Source organism: Lissotriton helveticus, chromosome 11 (assembly GCF_964261635.1).
Source record: "Lissotriton helveticus chromosome 11, aLisHel1.1, whole genome shotgun sequence".
Lineage (NCBI taxonomy): Eukaryota > Metazoa > Chordata > Amphibia > Caudata > Salamandridae > Lissotriton > Lissotriton helveticus.
Window position 1 is genome coordinate 988,465,367 of NC_136072.1, and position 22,464 is coordinate 988,487,830.

Here is a 22,464-nt window from a genome sequence, read left to right on the forward strand (position 1 = left end):
ATTAATCTGTTTTTAAAAATGTGCCGATCTTTATTCAATTGTACTTTGTTTTAATAAATAGTGCACAGCAGTGATTACGACCGCTGTCTCACCTCTCTTTTGGTGTCTCCGCTGTGTCCCCGGTCCGCCACGGCTTGTGCTGATTGTGCGGAGGGACAGGAAGCAGCAGAGCACCACAGGGTCGAATACGTCAGCATAGTGGCCCCGCCCTCCTGCCTACTTAATTCCACCCCCAGCGCCGACACGCGCAGCGGCGCGCCAAAGGCAAGCTCGTCTGCGCCCGTCCGCGCCAGGACGCCGCCTGCCGCCCGACCCCCTGGACGATTCTCGGCTGCAAACGGTGAGTGGATCGCTACTGTTGTGGATATTATTCGTTACTCTAGGCAAGAACTTATATCTCTACAGCCAAAGAGTGCAACTATTAGCTTTCATCCTCAACTCTTGCCTTGCACTCATGCTAATAACTCCGATACCATTGCTACTTCATTAGCATCGGTGCACATCTCTGCGACCTCTATATCTGTAACAAACCCAGGGAAAACAATTAGATTTACCACCAACGAAGTCCCCAAATCTTTCTCTGCCCTCTATATTAATACTAGGTCCATCCCCAAGCACGCTCTGGAATTATGGAGTCTACTTGACAATGAGCAGCCTGATATATGCTTTCTTACTGAAACATGGCTTCACAGTCAAGCATCACCTGATGTGGCAACTGCGTTTCCATCTGAATACCATGTTTTCAGACAAGACAGAGAGGGGAGGAGAGGAGGCGGAGTTGCAGTGGCAGCAAAGGCCCCACTTGGTATCTCCTTGTTGGAATCCTTTTCTAACCCCCTGTTCGAAATTTTAATAGTTAATCTTTTGTATTTTAAAACGACGATAGGAAGAGTGGCTCTGGTCTATAGGCTTCCTGGCGATAAATCTAAATTTGTTAATGCTCTCTTAGATACTATCGCCTCACATGTATTAGCCACTGATCACTTTATTTTAATAGGAGATTTTAACTACCACATGGAACTAATTCTTGATACCGATTCCTGTCATTTAAAGACCAGTATGGAAAGCTTATCATTAACACAAAGGGTTTTAGGACCTACTCACCAGGCAGGGCACACTCTGGATCTAATTTTCACTAATATGCCCAGTTTTACCTGCGAAACCCCTCTGCCCATGACCTGGACATACCATTTTTTAGTGAAATTTAGTGTTCCTGGTCCCAATAGGCGCAAGATTTCTAAGTGTGCAGACTTAATGCTCATACGTCCTTGGCATAAACTCACACAGGAGGCATTTGAGATTTATTTCAACCCTCCCGGTGACACACTTAACAACATTGACCTTATGGCCAACCAGCTGGAAGAGTGTGTGAAGACCGCACTGGATAAGGTTATTCCTGAAATGAGAGTTAAAGTAAAATCTATTGCCTCCCCTTGGTTCACAGAGGAATTTAAAATAAAGAAAACTGCTAGTAAAGCAGCAGAAAGGCTGTGGAGAAAAACAAAAACTAGTGAAGATCGGGAAAATTACAAACAGATTCATTTTCTTTACTTGGGAAAAATCAAGGAAACTAAATCTAGCTATCTTACACAAAGAATTAATAAAGCCTCCCACTCCTCGAAAGAATTATTTAAAATACTAAATGAGTTTACCGCTCCCCAGGTGGAACAATCATCTTTCACCCCCACCTTGGAGTGGGTTAATGCATTGGCTGCACATTTCCATAATAAAATTAAGTCCATCTATTCGACGTTTACAATCTCCGGACCTAATGACACCTTAACTGGTGAGGTATCATCCTGCAACCTTTTGACTCCTCACCATACAGAGGGCTCTTTGCTTATGGAATTGGAGCCCACCACGGCTGCAGAAGAGTTAGTTGCGCTGGAGAAAGTGAAATCGGGTTCTCCCACTGATTCACTAGCCCCTCGTAAGTGCAAAGAAATAATTCCTCGCTTGGCCTGCTCTCTCTCTAAAATCTATAATACTTCTTTCGAGCAGGCATCTATGCCTAGCAGCTGGAAGGTGGCCCAGGTAAAAACAATCCTTAAAAAGCCCACCAGCCCCTCTATTGCCTCCAATTACAGGCCCATATCTTTATTACCCTACTTCGGAAAGGTACAGGAACATCTTGTCAACAAACGTGTCTCCAGTTTTGTAGAAACTCATTCACTTTTAGATCCCTCACAATCGGGCTTCCGTGCTGCCCATGGCACTGAAACGGCAGTGATGGAAGTGGTGGATAACATCCGTCTCACACTGGACAAAGGTGATTCCGCATTTCTGATCCTATTAGATCTTTCAGCAGCCTTTGACACCATCTCCCACAGCCTTCTTCATCAACGGCTGTGGGAGATTGGTGTCAGAGGCAAGGCTCTGGCCTGGTTCAAGAGTTTCCTTGCCGATCGGCATACTTACATCAGGATCAACTCTCTGGAATCCAGTAGGATGCCTCTTACTGTGGGGGTACCTCAAGGGTCCATTTTGAGCCCCTTGTTATTTAATATTTATCTTACCCCCCTGGCCAGAATCGTTCTTGACACTTGTACCAGATTTAAGAGATGTATGATCCATATCAGTGAATGGATGAATGATAAACTCCAGCTTAATTTCAGTAAAACTGAAATTTTGCTATTTGGCAAGGCAAAGACACAGTGGTCTCACGAATGGTGGGACCATGTCCGGAGCCCAAAGAGGTGGTTCGTGACCTGGGAATAATGCTCGACTGTGCCCTTTCTATGAAGGCTCAGATTACCCAAGTATCTGGTATCTGTTACGGTATACTACGAAAATTGCGGAAGATTTTCAGGTGGCTACCTATCGAAACCAGGAAACCTTTGGTCCAGGGATTGGTTATTAGCCGCCTGGATTATGGCAACGCAATGTATACCTCTATCAATGAGGGCCTGTTAACCAAGCTACAAACTCTTCAAATGCTGCTGCATGCTTGGTGCTAGGTCTCCCCCCCCAGGTCCCCTTCCTTGCCCTGTCTCAGACAATTGCACTGGCTCCCAGTGCGACAAAGAAGCCAGTTTAAGATCCTTAGTCTCACGCATAAACTTTTATATGGGACAGGACCTTCCTATCTTGTCGAGAAAGTGGCCAGATATAAACCCTCCAGAGCCTTAAGGTCCAGTACTAAAATCCTTCTGGTACAGCCTAGGGCTAAAACGTCGAGGATGGGCTGTAGAGCCTTTTCTTACCTAGCCCCTCAACTATGGAACAAACTACCTACACATCTGCAGTCCCTTTTCAATCATCAGGCTTTTCGTATGGGCTTAAAAACCTGGCTGTTTCCGAATTAAGCTCCTCTCCTCCGCCCCCTCTCATACTTGGTTGTCGTTTGTTGCTAAGCGCCTTGAGACTTTTGTGATTTGTGCGCTATACAAGAGACTATGACTATGACTATGACTTGTTCGATGATATACCAATCCCCAATAAGGGGACCCATTTCTGCACCAGCTTAGGGCAGTCATCTGTTTTATATTGGCTAAGACATTTATAGCCTAGACTAATTAAAGCTTTGTTTTTTCCCCCCTATACATGCATACCCAAAAATCTGAATCTTAATATTTTTCTGCTTCATTTTGTCGATTAAAAAATCACGGATCTGTTTATATTTGAATTGCATATGTTTGGCTAATTTATAAAGTAGCCTAAGCGTTTCAAACTGTAGAAAACCAGAAGAACCATATAGGTCTCCCAGCTTAGTGATGCCTAAGTTGGTCCAAATTCTCCACCCTGGTTCACTAAAAATGCCCGGTAGACCGGGATTTTTCCACAGTGTTAGATTAGGTTGATATATAGAAGTCTTATTAGTCAATATTATATTCCATATTCGAATCGTATCTTTAGCGGTCTTAAACCTGACTCTCTTAAAGTAATTCGGGTCATTAGTTCTTGCAAGAAACTGTGTAGCATTAGTGCCCAGCATAAATTGATGAAAATAATACGGGTTACTGGAGTTGTAAAGACTATGTAATCGCCCCAAATAGGAAGCATAGAAATATATTCGAAAATCAGGAAAATTAAGACCACCTTTGATAAATGGTAACTTCAAGAAAGAGAGTGCTCTACGGTTTTTTTTAAAGCCCCATATGAAACTTCCTAAAATACCATCCAGCTTTGTAAAAAATACGTTATGAATAATCAAGGGGATGCATCTAAATAAATACAAGAATTTGGGCAAAATGTTCATTTTCATAAGATTTATCCGTCCAAAGAGATTTAGAGGGACCTTATGCCATTTTTTAAGAAGAGCGGCTGTGTCTTTTAATAGAGTATCATAATTAAGTGCCTTAGTGTCCCTGATATCGGATGTAATTTTAATGCCTAAATAGGTAGCTGTGTGGCAGATACCCATTATTGGAACCCGTGGTTTATGGTTCACTATGATTTGTGTTTTATTCAAATTTAATTTATATCCCGAAACAACGCCAAACTCATCGGCCTCTTTGATAAATCCAGCCATAGCTTCTGTCACATAAGTTGTATATATTGCCAAGTCGTCAGCGTAGGCTGTAATTTTAAGTGAATTACTGCCATAAACAAATGGTTGAATACGTTCTTGGGACTGTATAGCGTTGATAAATGGCTCCATGGCTAGAGCAAATAAAAGCGGTGATAGGGGGCACCCTTGCCGAGTAGGGGATAACAAATTAACATATCCTATTTTTGCGTTTGGGCAATCGTAGAGAGCTTGTATTCTAGTTAAAAACTGTGACTTAAAGCCAATTTCCTTAAGAGTGGCCCAAAGGTAATCCCACCCCACTCGGTCGAATGCTTTTTCAGCGTCGAGTAATACCATACCGAGTGGGGAGGAACTAGTGGCTGCGACGTCAGACGTTGTAATGGCCATATTGACATGTAAAGTCGTATCTCTACCTACCACAAAGCCATGTTGATGTTGATTGACTAGCTTGGGCATAAGAGGTGACAGTCTCGTAGCAATTAATTTGGAGTATGCTTTAGCGTCTGCATTAATCAGAGAGATGGGCCTAGAGGACCCACATTCTACCGGTGTTTTATTCTTTTTTAAGAAAAAAATTATCTTTGCAGTTTTCCAAGAAGCAGGAGCCCTACCAGTTTCACCTATCTGATTAATGACTGAACAAAAAAGGGGAAGCAGTTCCTCACTGCAGCTCTTATATATTTCAATAGGAAGTGTGTCATCTCCAGCTGCTTTCCCGGAAGGAAGAGAGAAGATAGCTAATTTTAGTTCAGTAAGATTAAAATCTTTTTCTAGTTCTTCCATCATTTCTATATCTTTTTCTAGTACCCAATTCTTTCTAATATAGCTCTGCAGAGTTTCTATCGCCGGAAAATGTTCGGGACTATAAAGTTTGCTATAGTACATAACAAACTGTTGCAAAATCTGTTTTGGTTGGGTATAGTTAACTCCATCAGCCCCTCTTATGCTCTTAATTAAAGAACTCGCTCTGTCCTCAGCAAACTTATAGGCAAGAATCTTTCCAATTCTATCACCGCTCTCATATTGTGATAGCTTATATTTATGGAGTTTGGAGCTAATTCTGTCTTTAAGAAATTTTGTAGTCTTAGAGCGTAAGGTAATTAGTTTAAATTCTAATTGAGATTTATTTGGTGTAAGAGTTACCCCTGTACCCTCTTGCCGGATAATTTCAGCCAAATGTTCTTCCAAAGACCGGATATTTGATGTAACTTCCCTGATCTCATTTTCCCATTTTGCATTCTGCCTAATAATAAACTGCTGAGCAAACCCTCTGATACTCGCTTTACAAGCTTCCCACACATAGATAAGTTGGGCAGAGTTAATATTAAACTCTAAAAAGTCTTTAATATGCTCTTTCAGCTGATTAATGAATGTTAAATCCGATAGTAAATATCTGGGGAATGAGAATAACCTAGCATCCTGTTTCTTAGATGTAATATTAAACCGTAGAATGATGGGATTGTGGTCCGAAGTTATTCTTGGACAAATCTCCATTTTGCAGCCTAAAAAAACGTTATCAGAAGCCCAAGCCATGTCAATACGCGAGCACATTTTATGCGGTATCGAGTAATATGTATATCCTGCCAGTGTGGGATATAGATTCCTCCAGACATCTTTTAAATTATGAATACGTGCAAGTTCTAGGATCGCGGCTCTTGTTTTACGCATGCGTTGAGAAGGAATATGTTTTGTAGTATCTTTTACATAGTTAATGACACAATTAAAATCACCCATTAATATTAGCTCCCCTTCCCAATCTAATAATTCTATATTTAGTCGGACAAAAAACGCTGCATCATCATAGTTTGAACCATACACTGCACATAAAACGTATTTGCAGTTAAATATATTAACTTGTACAATTGCCCAGCGGCCAGCTTTATCAGAAGCTGCTCTAAGGACTTCTACCTTGAATAATGTTTTCTTGAGTATAGCCACTCCCCGTATTGAAGCGTTTAAGGATGTACATGTTATTAGTTTATATACCCCTTGTTCCATCATCTTCCGGTCTTGAAAGCGAATATGGGTTTAGTTTAGAAGCGCGAAATGAGGATTGTACATTTTAATTTCTTCGAAAACGAGTTGCCTTTTACTTTTGTTATTAAGACCTGAAACATTCCAGGCTAAACAATTAATTTGAAACACATCTTACTTCAAATATGTTAAGATTTCCTAACTTAATCTGTAAGAAATTAACTTTCCTCAATCTGTTTTTCAAGTCTTTCATGCTTGTGTTATCTGTTTTCCCCTTTAAACCCCGTTGGTACTTTATCAATAAATTTGGTTTGGTTTAGAGAACCACACTATTATTCTTGAACTGCATAAAAGGCTCTTTAATTGTGAAGGCCTGAATATCGCTAACTTTTTTTGCTGAAGGCATAGCCAATAAAAGTGATATTTTCTACATTAAAAATGTCATATCTGTTTTATGAATGGGTTCAAACAGTTCCTTATTCATTTGTGCAAGCACTGTATTTAGTTGCCAAAATGGAGGTGGTTTCTTTATTGAAGGAAATACTCTGAAAACGCTTTTAAGAAGTTGTTTGATCCCCCTACTAGACCATAGGGATGATGAACAAATTGCCCGCCTATATCCTGAAACTGCTGCTAAGTGCACTTTACTTGAAACAAGGGCCAAACATGATTATGCTATAAGTAATAGATAAGGTAGAATTTACTCTGGCGGTGCGGATATAGAGTGAATTTTTCTTTTTTGGCACCATAAACTAAAGCAATTCGAGTTCAGCTTATATGTCTTATTGGTAGTATCAGCTCCGGCCTTCACAAGACTTTCTCTACAGTCTTGAGGAATGTTCATGCTTGCACACTCATTGCATTCAGGAGCCGGGCTGATAAGTGCAAGAAGGTTGAGTCCGGATGGAGTTCTTGGTTGTAGGTCATTGTCAGTAATATGGGTAGAGGTTTCAGCTGAATGTGGGTCTTCTCCGATGGGAGAAGTAGTTTAGTGAATCAATGCTATCTGGCCTATTTTGGGACAATCGAATTATTCGGCACAGTTCTCTTTTCAATTCTGCTGAGAAGTCTTGGAAGCAAGGGATTCAGGAAAAAGCATAAGCTAAGAACCCTGACCATCTAATCAAAAATGCAGCGGTGGCCTGCACTGATCGGAGGTAGGGGAGTTGGGGAGGATGCAGATAGTAGGGATGTGGGGCCAGGAGGGGGGGATGCGGGGGAAGCAGGATTAAAAAATAAAAATAAAAACTCACCTTCTGGCCACCTCCTCACCTCCGTAGTCCTCCCCTCGCTGCCTTTCCGGAAGCCCACCCAGGTGACTAGCCAGCCAAACACAACGCTGCCTTGGCAGTGATTGGTCTGAGTGCCGTGTTTTGGCACTCAGATGCTGACTGGGGGGCTGGGCATGTTCTTCACGTGGGCTGTAATGCAGCCTGCATGGAGAACATGCGAAGTGCGCAAGACTGTTTTGGGTGACCCAAGAGTGCCGGCCAAGCAATCACTATGCCCTTTAGGAGCGTGCTACCACTCCTCCCCTGCCCCTAATGTAAAGTGGGAGGAAGTAGGAGAAAATAAAATGATAATAGCGTGAGTTATTATCATTTATTTCACCCTTTGTGTCACTGCAAAACAGCAGTGGAGCCACCACTACGAAAACGCATTGCCCTACAAACCATGTTGTGGGTGCCAACTTGTGTGAAACTGGAATTTTCAATTTTCCTGTGTTGCAAACAGATCTAAACTTGGCTTGAATCAATGACTGCAAATTCTGTCTAAAATCTCCTGGTTGAGCTCCCATTCATGAAAGCTGTTTCTGGTTCTGCTCAATGTATCTGCCAGAACACTGTATGTCCCTCTTGCTTGTTTACATAATGGTGTTGTCTGTGCAAATCAATACTGACACACCTTTAATCCTGAGTAGGAATGATTGTAGTTCGAATGCTATGGCCTTGAGCTCTACCAAATTTATATGCAGTTTCATATGATGCAGAGTCCATTTCCCACTTTTTCTTAAATCCTGTAGGTGAATGCCCCACCCCTCTAGGGAAACTTTTGTAGCAATAATAAATTCAAGTATTGACAGATTGGCATCCTTTATAGGTAAAGCAGCTGTTATGTTTTGAGTGATCTGGATTACATTGTCGAATCATCCCTGAGTCTGAAGTCATTGCTTGTCTAACTCTTCTTGTAAAGGCAGCATTCAGAGGCGGTAAAACAGCAGTAGGGAAATGGCTGAGGGCATCATCCCCAGACGTGATGAATAGGCAAACTGAAACGGATTTCTTCTCAGTAATCTCTGAGCTAATAGTTTGAGTCTCATCTCCTATCTTGGCATAAGAATGCTTTCTTTTAAATGGTATCTGTAACATCTCCCAGGAACGTTACTTTCGTTGAAGGATTGATCAATTATTTCAATTATTTCTGCTGATTGATGGTAAGACGTAGGTTGTTGAACAGTGTTAGACATGTTCTTGTTGCTTTCACTGCCTGGTGATAAGTTGGAGCCTTTATCATCTGATGGTCATAGTATGGGAATGCCTGGAAACATATTTGACTCAAATAAGCTGCTACCGGAGCAAAACATTTGTTAAAATACGGGGAGGAGATTTCAGCCCAATAGGGAGAACCTTGAATTGGTAACTGGTAATTGGCCCATCATTCTCCGGTTTTCTTTCTTATTACGAAGAATTGGGAATATAAACTCATTCCTTTCTGGGAGTGAGGTACTTTTTTGATCACTCCATTGCTGAGCCTGGTTAGCATTTCTCATTAGAGCAAATGTAGATGAGGAAAGGTGCTCTCTTCGGTGGAGAGTTTGGTGGTCTTTGAGTCAATTCCAAAGTATGACCATAAGTGATTAAACCCACCTGTCTGATATTATAAGTTTCCATTGATGTAAATAGTATAAAATACTGGCCCTAATTGGTTGGTGGGATATAGAGGGTGTAACGTGCACCATCAATTTGTCACTGTTTTTGACCAGTGTCCTTTTCTTGAGAAATTTGCTTCCTTCTTGGAGCTTGTTTGGTATAACCTAATGTCAGTGACTGTCTAAATTGCTGTTGGGGATATGAAGAACAATACTGTTGTTGAAATGGCTGATATTGCTGATTTCTCAATGGTTGATATCCTCCTCTATTTGAAAATAATACTCTTCCTCTTGCTCCTTGAAAAGGTATTTTTGTCATCTCTTGCGGCATCTATGTCTGTTTTAATCACCTGTAAGACATTGTCCACATGCTTGCCAAACCTCTGAACTTCCGGTCTGAACTATGTGGCTTGTAATCATCCTTGCCTTCTGAGAACAGCATCTCCTGCTAGCTGGCGAAAACCTGTCAACGCAATATCCATTGCACAGTCTATCATTTCTGAGGAAGTTCTTTCCCCTTCATGCAGGATCTTTTTTGCTTCTCCTCTTCTGCTTCCGGCAAGAGATCTATGTATGCAGGGATGTCCGACCAAATGTGCCTGTCATAACAGCCAAGAATAGCTAATGAATTGGCAGTCCAAACAGTAGTTGCTGACATAGTGGAAAAACGTTTCCCAATGTTGTTGAAGGACCAACCTTCTCTATTAGGTGGTGGTGGGAGAGATTCTCGATTCGACATTTAGCTGCTTGTGCTACATAATCTGGTTTTGGATGACTAATTAGGCATGCCAATGAGTTTCTGGTCCTCTATATTTTTTTTAACTAATCCAGGTAAAACCGCAGTGACTGTAGCAGGGTTCGTCATTATTTTGACACCTTCCTCCAAAATAAAACCTACTATAGGGATTGCTTTGACTGATTTTTTTAGTAGGTTCCTTACAGTCATATTATAAAACAATCTGACTGTTTGATCATCAATGGTAATATAATAAGCCTCCCCTCTCTATCTGTAAGAGTCTTAGAAGAAAAAGTATGACATATTTTACAATCCTTTACCTTCTTTGAATACATTCCTTATGTGGATCTTCTAAGAGAAGTCTTTTCTTCACAAAAGTGCCACAAGGTCTGAAAAGACCTTTTTATGTTGATTCTGACACTCTGAGTCATCAGATCTTAGCAGATGCAAGTTAGAACGGTCTTCCCTGATGAATACGCCTTTATAGTGAGAAATAAACTGGTAATAAATGGAGCAGAGCTCAGGTAGACTCCCATCACACGCCGGGCAGTAGAAAATCGGGGAGAATGAAGCCTCTATAGAGAGTGTTCTAGTAGGTGCTGTCACCCAATTGGTTGAAGTTTGGTTATTAGTGAATGAATGTGGATAGATTACTAAAGTGAATGTTTTCTACTAATTCTAAGTGATGTGTATTATGTTATACTGCTTTTCAATTGTACAGTGAGACTCCCACTATGACGACGGGGAATGATTCAAGCAGGTGAATCTATGAAGGATCCAATACTGGAGAACAACATTCTGCAAAGGTTCTTTGAAGAACCATGTCATTTAAAACCCACTCATATTTTTCTTCGTAGAATCAGCTCAGGAAGTCTATGTGATATTCTGTGCTCTTGGCAAGTGGATTGCGCTTAATGTCAGCCATCTCATTATGACTCATGGCCTGATTTGCTGCATTAGTAGGGACAAAGGTTTCCACTTTATTCCTCCTTATCTATTTAAGTAATAGTTGTTGTGTTGACTGCTTTGAGCTCTAGAGGACAAAACAGTGGTTCTTCCTTTTCGACCAGAGACCATGCACAGAACATTTGCCACTAAAGGCTTCACAGCCAGACAGGGATATTTCGGTGACTATCATCTGCACAAAAGGATCCAGATAATATGGCATGTCTTGTAGGCAAGATTTATTTTTGCAACACAGCAGGAGAGACTGTTTTGCCGTTATTGATTGATTAAGTCCCAGGTGCCTTTCCACTGAGCCCATTGATCCTCCAGATATTGCTGAAGAAACTTCATACGAAGTTTTGCATTTGGAATAATAAAGATGAAGTAAGCCATTAATTCCAGTAAGGAGATTAGAAAGGTTGTTGGATTGGGAGTTCTGATGAGCATATGGAACTTCTTTTAAATTGAAAATACTCTCTCTTCAGAAGGAAACACTATTCCTCATGTGGTTTCTGTTCTTACATCTTGACAGGAAATAATCTTCACAGCCTTTATGGAAGGTTCTCCGCTAAGCAGCAACCACAGTCTGATCTTAAGTAACTAAATCAGACTCAGGATATAGCATATGGAGAAGAAAGACAGTAACATAACAGAGATGTTTATATCTAGGAAAAAATGGCTCAAAGTCAACACAAGGAAGAGCTATTGCAAATCGGGAAGAAGAATATTGCAACCCTCTTTTAGTGCAATATAGCTTAACAAGTTGAACATGTGAGCTCCTTTTATGTACTGCTATCAATGCATAGGCACCCCTGGTTGATAGAGCAAGATATTGATAGTGGGTGTGATTGAGTTAGCTTTGATAACTACTGCGGACAACTTATGTACAGGCACTTATGGAATACATTTTCAAAAATACATTTGCTTTGTAAAAGCCGTGCTAAGAATCTACTAAAATTTAAAACAAAAAAGTACTAACCAAAAACAAAAGTCCTGATGAAATCCTTTAATATACCATTATCATGGCAATGTAATCCAGAAATGGTTGTGATTGGGGAACGAATTGAGTATGTACCGCTGATAGTTAAATGCCAATAAAATATGTTTAAAAAAACCCAAATCATGGTAATGCAATAGCAAAACATACTTATGTGAAGAAATTTTGAGACTGCTTAACTAACCTAAACAATGTGTCCAATTCTGCTTCCCGCTCCCTCTCCAGATGTAATTGCTGTTCAATGACACTCTTCATCCAGGCTGCATCTGCAGCTGCTTGCTCGCGTCGGGCAGAACGAAGGCGCTGGTCTTCATCTTCTTTCTCAATAAGAGCAGAGAGAATCTGCATGTCCATTTCCTGCAGCAATTAACTATACTTTTAAATTGTGTTGTTTAATTAGTAAGGGAGGTAAAAAAATGACTTTTCATTCCATAAAGAAATATATTGCATGGTATTTTTTAAACAGAGCACCTTGATAAACTCTTGTTTTTCTTTCTCTCAACATACCAATATGGCTTGTTTTCTTTTATGTCAGTGCTGATGCAGTTTTATTTGCAGAAACCATCAGGACCTCTTGTTGCAGAATGAGTTTTGCGTTTTCACCAGCTTCTCTGCACACTGAACTTCATAAGAAAAGTTGGGTGCGGGTTTCAGAAATTGTCTAATTTCTTATCATCACCGGGTTCTCATCCTCCACAGTCAGGGTGGGAATGCTACAAGTAATGTGGCTGTGCTTACTTTTGGGGGCATTTTTCCTGGTAAAAAATCATACTTGCTTTCACCAACCAAAGAGATGAAGGCTTTTCAGTCATCTTTTCTCTAATGAAAGGTGTAACTTGACAGACTAATTTGTTGAATAATTGATGTAAACAACCTTTACTGTACATTAGCATGGGGATATTTCCACATAGTGCAAAACATTAGAGTTCAATTCCACCATTTGATAGCAAGTGCAAATTGGCTAGTGTTGTTGCCTGAAACACATGCCATGGGGGGACAATGAAAAGGACAGTATTATAATCTAAGTTGATAAAGTTTGAGTTTGCAAAGGGTCAGAAATCAGTCTTGTGATGTAGGTAATGGAACAATTTAGGAGAATAATGTTGGGATAGACATGTGCATTTCCAATGACAAACATTTGAGATGCGCCCATTTTAAACCTGAGAAATTATCATTTGTCTACGGCTTAATGAGAGTTTCACCAACATTTTTTGCTGATATTGAACATCAATATTTTTTCGTAAATGTTTGATAGTCAGGTTAGGAAACTGCTACAAAAAGGTAATTTTAATGTTTTAGTAGGGTAAAGCAGGAGCCATTTTCTAAGACTTTAAAAGTGGAGAACCACAATGACCATGTCCGGTATCACAGAACAACGTTTCAGAAAATGTTATTTAGCTGTGTTACAGCGTGGTCTAGTTGTTATAAAAAGGTAGTTATGTAACTTTCCATTGTAGCTGTAATGTTGGAACTTAGTTGTGGGGGTGAGTTGTCATAAGCCAGATTGAGATGTATGGCAGTGCTTGATGTATGGCAGTGCTTGCCTTCATAAGACTTTCAGTAATATTTGGTATCTCAGTATTTTAACCTCTATGGTTGGCTCCTTGTTGTTTCCTGTGTTTCCGCCTTGTTGTATCATTTTCTTTTTTAACAACTCGTTTTATTAAAGATCACAATACAGCTGCAGCCCTCCAAACCCTGGGGTCACTGCGATCAAGTCAACACGTCATCAATTATGATCAGTTAATCATAAATCTATATCCCAAAACTACCCCCCAACTCTCCATCCCCCCACCTCCCACTTACCATAAAACTTACCCCCACCCCGAGGCCCCCCCCACACAGTGTCACTTTGTCTCCTTAGAATGCAATATCAACAAGCATTGGAAATGCAATAGGTCTCGCAATAACGCGAGTCTGAACTATTAGCATTGTAAATGATAATGCCCTTTATTTTTGCGTTCTGGTTTTTGGAACATAAATAAAAGGCTTTGTCATTTACAAGGCCTATAGCTTAAATTTGCGTTAAAACGAGACCTATTGCATTGCAATGGTGGTGGTGCTGCTGAGTTTTCTCTGAATCTCCACAATCTGCACCCACAATCTGCACCCACAATCTGCACCCACAATCTGCACCCACAATCTGCACCCACAATCTGCACTCTGAATCTGCACTCTGAATCTGCACCCACAATCTGCACCCACAATCTGCACCCACAATCTGCACTCTGAATCTGCACCCACAATCTGCACTCTGAATCTGCACCCACAATCTGCACCCACAATCTGCACCCAGAATCTGCACCCACAATCTGCACCCAGAATCTGCACCCACAATCTGCACCCACAATGTGTGAGTGGCGTTGCGTGTGTGAGTGGCGTTGCGTGGATGAGTGGCGTTGCGTGGGTGAGTGGGGTTGCGTGGGTGAGTGGGGTTGCGTGGGTGAGTGGCGTTGCATGTGTGAGTGGCGTTGCATGTGTGAGTGGTGTTGCGTGTGTGAGTGGCGTTGCGTGTGTGAGTGGCGTTGCGTGTGTGAGTGGCGTTGCGTGGATGATAGTGGGCTTGCGTGGGTGTGAGTGGCGTTGCGTGTCTGTAAGTGTTGCTGTGTGGGTGAAAGTGGCACAGAGCCTTTGATGTGGCCTGGCGCAGGAGAAATGGTGCTGCTGCTCATTAAATACAAGAGCGGCCGGGAAACACAAGTACTGCCGGCCACATAATTAGGGGAGGAGAAGCCGCACAGCACACGCTGGGAGAAGCCCTATGATGTGCTGTGCGGCAGGGATGCGCGCTCTGTGCTGGGGGAGGGGGGAGGGCCATTAGCCTGAACTCGCGGCAAGATCAAACGAAGGGTGGGAGGGACATTGAGGAACAGATGGCCATGAAAGTGTATGGGCCAAAAGCGCGTGCCTGTATGTGCACTCGAAGAAAACGCCACGAAAAAATGCGGTGGTTTGACAATCAGTTCGAGCACTTGAATTCTCGCCATTTCCCATTCCAAAATGGTAAAGGACGAGACCTAAAAACACATATTAAAACTTTGTGCACCAAGTCACTCCTCGGCACCATCATACTGGCCTCTCATTATCTATAAGGAGAGCCGGCGGCTCCAGCCAAATCCCCTTGTTGTATCATTTTGACTCCTGTTGTGCTGGGTGCATTCCAGCGGTGAAAATCTGAAAGCACTTATGCGGCCTTTCCTGGTCTCCGCTGCACTGGAGGAGTGCTTATAGAGTGACCCTTGGTCGTGCTGATCAAACACAGCCCTTGTTTCCTGACTCCCTCATGCAGAGCTTTGTGTAGTGACAGTTGGGATAGGTTTTTTTGTTTTAGCAAGACAGTGTTTCGTTATTAGTCTCATGAATCACTTGAAATGTCATGTTTACATTCCATCATAATATGTTGCTTTAGAAAATTGAACTGAGATGTGCTCTTGGATAATATGTGAGAGTTATACAAAGAGTATTGCTGTCACTGAGTTAGGCTAATTGACTGAGGTCTGCTGTGGTCTACACTTCAGTTATAAAGTGACCTCTATTGGTCACTGGCATTTTGATATGGTTACTGGATTGGTTATGATCAATGTGCCTATGAGCTCTTTTATAAGGTGTAAAGTGTATTTTAATGCATGTTTTCACCCCTTTTCTAGAGTGAGTACAGATTTGGGTTAAGTAACTCAGAAGAGGGTTGATGAATTTTGAGGACCATCGCATTTCCTGAGTAAGGTATCATTTGGATATGGTGACCAGTGAAACTAATGACGGTGATGGATACTTGCTGTTTTTTCATTAGTATTGTAGTATGGGTTAACGTCTTACTTCCTCTATTGTATCAGATAAGTTATTTGTTTATTTCCCACAATGTATCATAAAAAATAGTTCATAAGATTTTCAGGGCAGGGTGTTATTCTCAAGAAGACAGAAGATTAATACACAATACATATGATTTAGGAAAAATTACATACTTCGTCATGGTTAGTATTAAGGGCCACCAACTGCAGATTCTTTTGATATTACCTTAAAATATTTTCAGTAATGAAAACAATACTCCTTTCACAAGTTATCCTCTCAAGAGCATTTGAATTAAAACTCAACTAGGCATTTTCAAAAAGATTGAGAAATCTTCCTCATTTATGCTCAGATACAGTTATGCAGTCAAAAACCTGAATCTACCGAGTACTGGGGTACGTTGGCTCCACAATGCCTCTGCAAGTGTTCACTAAAGAATACAGGTCAATAACTTTTTTATTTGAATATTGTATACATTGTCTTCATATGAAGCAGTAATCAGAACTTGCATACTAAACCTAAGAAGTTTTCCTATATATGTAAGTAAAGGTTTTTACTTGTTTTCTACAAAATAGTCAGCCCAACCATTTTAGGAATGCAATGTGTCATTTATAATAACTCCAGAAGATCTTTGCTATTTTGAAATTTAACAAGAACATCATTTTAAAATAAATTAATTCTTTAAAGATTTGTGATCATATTCTGCATCAGCTAAATTGTTCACCAGTAAGTGTGTGTCAGCTCACTTCACTTAACTTGCAGAACTGTGACTCTCTGGCTATGTTGCAGAATTTTTTGAAGAGTGAAATGTACCCATTTGTGGGATTTTATTCATAGACTAATACATAATTAGCTTGCATTTGCTATTCTTGGGATTGGAGTATTCATTTATCTGTGATTGATTCATTGTATACAATATCATTACCTCGCAATAATAGTGTATTTTCCATTCAAAGCAGCCCTCAAACTGACTTGGACTATTATATATGTTTATACCCCAAACTAAGCAGTTCTTTTTTGTATCTCTATTTATCCCCTATGCCTTTTTCTGTCGGGGTCATGTAAGAGAAAGAAGGACATGCCTATTGTTTGAAAATAATCTTCTTTTGACCACTTGCCTTTTTTAGCATGCTACCAGTCAGACTTTTTCCACTATGCCTTATGGCAGCAGGGACAACCCAGCAATATCAAATGTAGGATTGGAGGTTCTCCCCACAGACTAAAAAATAAGAAAAAGGCACATTTTGCTTGCAATGAAAATGTTGTGCTCTCAAGTCTCCTTGACTCGCGAAGTAGCTTGGTTGAGCAGGCAAGTTGCAGCTCAAAGCAGATGTCGAGAAGATTGAGTACAACACAATCATTTCAGTTACAAGAAAGATGGAAATATATACCTATGTTTTTTTTTTAATATAAAAGAACAACACTTTCATAGTACCTCACTACACATATAATGTAAATTTAGTAATCAAATACGGTAAGTCACACAAATCCAATAACAGAAAGTAATTGAATGAACAGCAGCTGAAACACTGGGTACTTAAGTACACACAATTCACTCCATCACAAACTCATAGCGAGCACTCTGCAGCTTGCAAGATGGGGATCATGAGCTTCTTGACAAAAAGGTAATTCTTTAAAAGTTTGTTCACCATCCCTGCCTGATTATGGACATCAGAAACATTAATGTATAACAATACGAATCACGCAACATATAAGAAAGAATTGAATTCAAAACAGTGGAATCAAGTATTTCATTGTCTACCATTGTGCATGTATAAAATCAGGAAATGTGCGCACCTCATTTGGGTTTGGCTGTAAATTAAAAAGTGGATAGCTGATTATCAGAACCCCTAATGACTTCAGGTCAGTTGGTTGATAAGGTACTGATGAGGGCCAGACAGCTCCCACAGCTGGCATTCTGTGCATGTGCCTACTAGAACAGGGCGCAACTGCAGAGAACAGAGTCCCTTTTAGAGTTATTGCCATCTGGTTAACCCACAGGCCAATTGGGTGTTTGACCTCTGAATTTCTGGCGCAGAACCCACTTAGGATTGTGATGGACCCAGACTTTGACTGGCTGTGTTTGGTACAGGGACAGGGCAAGCAGAAATGTGAGAACTTCCACAAAGGTGAACAAAAGTGGACAAGCAAATGTTGGCAAAGAAAAAGAGCGTTCACCAAGCAGAGTGAGCACTCATCCATCCTGCAGTTGTAAATAGATGGCAATTATTTATTAGTCAAAAATCAAAAAGGACTAGCTATATTAGGGGGAGGGGGAGACTCAATGTAGTACGCATGCCAGCAAACCCATTGGTTTGTTCATGAAGCCCTCACCCACCAACCTAGTTGGTGGCATGCTTCATCATCGGGCCCACCACAGTGACACCGAGTGTGTCCTGGGTGTGCTTCAACGTCAGTTTACTGCGGAGCTGGTATGTTCGCTGAGTGTGCAGTGTAGTGAGTGAGAAAGTGAAGGTTAAAAAGCTATACAGTGGGTCCCAGTACCCGAGGGTAAATGGATAAACTTTAATTACTGGGCCCCTGTTAGCTACTAAAAAGGCAAACGGACGTGTTGGAGTGCGAATTATGACCTCCTGCGTCCTGTGTGGTCTACATGTTTCAGCCAGGCCTTTTTTTGTTTTAAAACTGGCTTTCCTCAGGACCAAGTGAGTATGTGAATAAAGTGCAAATAAATAAAATTACTAAATTATAGTGATTGTGTTATTTCTTGGCTATGTGTCGCACTCCCTAAGGTGCGTTATATGTTAGGGGGGATTCCCTCTTGCTTTAACAGGCTATTTGCTGTAAAAAGCTTCCTTGGGTCACCAGCCAGAGAAAGAGACCGGAATTGCCGGTCTAGATCCTCCTTGGACCTGTTGTCCTTCTGCGGTGCCCGGAATTATTTATTAGTCTCAGATGAAGTGAAGACATGGGTTATTGGTGCATTGTGTCCATACCTCTGGATTTCTGAAGTGGGCGTAGTGTATGGAAGGATTCAAATAATCCTTAAAGGCCACCAATAAAGAAGTTGTATGGTATGACAAAATATACTCTGCTTCTACTCTTGGTGGGAGATGTGGTGCACAAGATCGTCAAGTCCTTGCAAACAGAGCAACACAGACTATAAAGCCATGCTGAGCTGGGTGTAGTGAAGGAATTGTTCAGATCTCAAATTAACGCAGACTATGAATAGCTCAATCTCATGCAATAAGTAGCAGCCAGGGGAGTCCAAATTATGAAACAATCTAAAATTCCTAAGTCTAGATGGCTTTCACGGGTGAACTCCCCTGGCTGTTGCTTATCTGCCTTACGGGCATGTGCATTTATAGCTGTTCCCGAGGACGTAAGATCACTCATTCATGAGTGCTAATCGGCTGAGCTGTAGGAAGAGGAGAGCATCTACTTAGGGCCATCCTTTAGAGTAAAGTCATATTATGTTCCAACGTTGACATAATGCAGCAGACTATCTCAATTTAATGGTAGCCTCAATGACAAATTGAGGTCCCATGGCTTTAGATTCATGGCAGAACCTGTTAATGTTACATGGGTACAGTGAAATAAATAGAGGGCACATTATAAGGCAGGACCACCTGAACAAGCTGCCATGTCAAACCTCTTCACTTATTATAAGTGCTAGTCTTTGACTATAGTAGGACTTGCAAAGCAATCCAAGATGATAAGTCTAACATTTCATCTTTCTCCGACTGTGCCTCTTTTTGCTTTTTTTTTTAATCTGCTGTGGTCTGAAAAGATATGCTACTTGCTCTTGAGACGTTTGTGGCCTTGATTCAATCAATCATTTTTCTCAGCAGAGTCCACTTGAACCTTCTGAAGTCTGCTGGACATGCTTCAAAGAAGAAATGTATTTGTGTTACCCTGATAGGCCGTAAGAGTGAGTTTATACAGCTGATGGCAGTAGGAATGCTCAGAACATCACCCTTTTTTTCTGCTCCAATCCCAGTTACCGGGAACACTCATTTCACTGACCTGCTGGAGGGTATGGGCAAAGGCTGCTACAAGATCACCTGCCACTACCATACTTCCCAATGTGCCAGGTATTCCACTCCATCATTGTCTGTGAAAAGATCTTCTTTTAACCCTCTGCCATTTTTACAGCCATTGTGCAGTTGCGGTATAATGCAGGATCATCCTCAGTTCTGTGTCATCGCACACTTTATCGCAGAACATCTGTCTCGTGAGTGCCATGTTTGTGCAAGTCATTGCCTGAAGCGGGAGTGCTTAAGGCCTAAAATTTCTTCAGTATGAAGGAGACATTTCTCCACCTATATTGCAACATCTGGTAACCAAATCCTTAGCCCACCTTCAGAATGCTGTCCAGCCACTTGAAACACAGTACAGCAAGGTGGTATTTGAAAATCAATCAGGTTCCATGGAGGCCAGAGAACAGCATTCCGCCTTCCTAGCTATGTCCCATGGAATAGTGGCTTTGTCATGCAAGACAAACTGGTCAAAGTTACAACATTACATTGGATGACAGAGCCTAAGTATAGGTTACAAATGAAATATATTGGTGCAGTAGAGGCAAACAAAGTAGAGACATTTATGAGAAAGAGAAAGACCGTTTAGCTATACATAGGTTATTATTTTTCAGATCTCTTACCAGCTCCGCCTGTATCTGCTGGGCTCGCCTCCTTAGTTGAGCATTATACTGTCTGCTTAAAAATCGTCTACAAAACAATGACAATGTGTCGCAGAATATTACAATCTTATATAAAATGGAGTAAATTTTATTAAGTTACATTATAGTGCAACATGAAAAAAAATAAGAAAAAGCAGAAAGAAAGAGACATTTAATCCATAGGAGTATGTCCCAAACACTAGAAATATAGTTGAGCATTTTAACAAAGGCACACAAAAATTGCTAAAACAATTAGACAACATTGAATTGAACATGCTTATGTTGAATTAATTAAGTATAGTTAAAACTCCAAATATAATGAAAAAGAGCTATCACAGAAACTATATTACCCTTAGATGCAAAATGTGTGTGTTAATTTAATTTGGCTAAGAAGTTGAAACACTCAGGGGGAAAGAGTGTATTGTTGAATGATTGATTCAGAGTTTAGGAATAACAGCGTTGGAGAGGAGAGTAGAAAAATATAGTAGCAAATAAGTAGAGCTATACTGAGAAGAGATAGATAGAGCTGAAAGTAATGGATACAGTGAAGATGTGAGGTGGGTGATCACTCATTGTAAATAGAGCTGGGGTACCAATTTATAAAGAGTGGTGTAGAGGTGAATGATTAACATTTTATGAAGGAGAGTGAGATGGGAGGTCAATGCGGATCAACTTTTTGAAGATATTTGTGAAGGGTCTTTCAAATGGGAGCATTATGGTCTGGGTTGGAATGCAAAGCTTGTAAGGGGTTTGAGCCACTCTTACATAAGCATGCAATGCCCACCATGTGTACACTGGTAGATTTTCCGGAGATTTCTATTCCAAGACATTTTAATTTTGTAGCAACAGTCAGCATTAAATCAATAAACTTAAAGTCTGTTGATGGCAATGTTGGTGTGGTGGGGCTGCTATATCAAGTGCTACTGTATGGAAATTGGGAATAAAGTTGGTTTTAAACATATCTTTGAGGGAAGTGCTGAAGTGGTGCCAGAAAAGTTTATTTTCTTTACAGTTAAAGAACATGTTCAAGGTTTCCATTCCTGAAACAACATCTCACATGGTACCATCCACCTAGACACCTACTTTCAGCACAGAGCAAACTCCTTCTAACACTAAAATTCAAAGAAGCTCGCTGGGGAGGAAGAAGTTTTGTCCTGTGCACAGTGAAACTATGGAACTCGCTACCCATAAATATTAAAAGCTGCCCAACCGTGCTCTGATTCAGAAAGCTATTAAAGAACTGGCTATTTACGCACTAACACAATCCTTTTTTTCAACAAGAACTCTGGCATTCCCCTCTCCAGAGCGCGTAGACGCCCCCGGACATTTGTGCGCTATATAAATCCTACAATCAAAAAAAATCAATCAAATTAAATCAAATCTTCTTCCAGAATCCACCATTTGTCTCAAATAATTAAATTAAATTTAGCTAGTCTAGGTGGTGTCCAGCACACATGGTGGAGAGAGAACAGTCTACACTGGATTAATTGAGAAATTATCTTGTTTTGCAGGTGCCTGGGCAAATGGCAAACCTATTTCTATTACATATGGTAGATGTATCCATTAGTTAAGCCCATATCCCATTTCTTGTGTAGAAGAGGAGGCTTTCTGTCTTTTGTGTTGGCAATTTTGTACGCTAAATTGCCTGATTTTGTTAGCTTGTGCAATATCTTTGACAGGTCTGGGTCCCTAAGGCTCCCTAGTTTAGCTAACCTCACTTTAAGTTGTAAGAATTTATAAGATTCTAAATTAGGAAGAAAGCGCTTGTATTACAGCTGGTTAAATTAAAGGGTTGTGTACTTCTCTTAAATTCCTTGTCAGGAACATGCATGTGTCCATCTTTAGAGGCCATCACTTTGTCAATTCTAATCTAGCTATCGTGTTGCACCAGAGGGCTAGAAGGTTGGAATCTATTAGCTGGTTAATAATTGTTTTATCTAACTGGACAAGGGAATTGGCAGCGGGAATAAGGAGTTATTTAGAGCGGGAGGCTATTATTGGTTCATTGTGAAAGCTACTAGGATGATAAGAATTCCACTTTCACTTC

At 40.8% G+C, this 22,464-nt stretch overlaps 1 protein-coding gene across 4 annotated transcripts in view; it reads right to left on the reverse strand.

Annotated features, from left to right (window-relative positions):
• TCHP (trichoplein keratin filament binding) overlaps positions 1-22,464 on the reverse strand; it is a 443,788-nt gene that overhangs the window by 134,159 nt on the left and 287,165 nt on the right. For all 4 annotated transcript variants that reach the window (XM_078667348.1, XM_078667345.1, XM_078667346.1 and 1 more), the window contains exons 8-9: positions 20,400-20,466; positions 12,177-12,349 (exon numbers count right to left, since the gene is read on the reverse strand). In XM_078667348.1, coding sequence (XP_078523474.1) covers positions 12,177-12,349; positions 20,400-20,466 — 240 coding nt within the window. The remainder of the gene's footprint in view (positions 1-12,176; positions 12,350-20,399; positions 20,467-22,464) is intronic.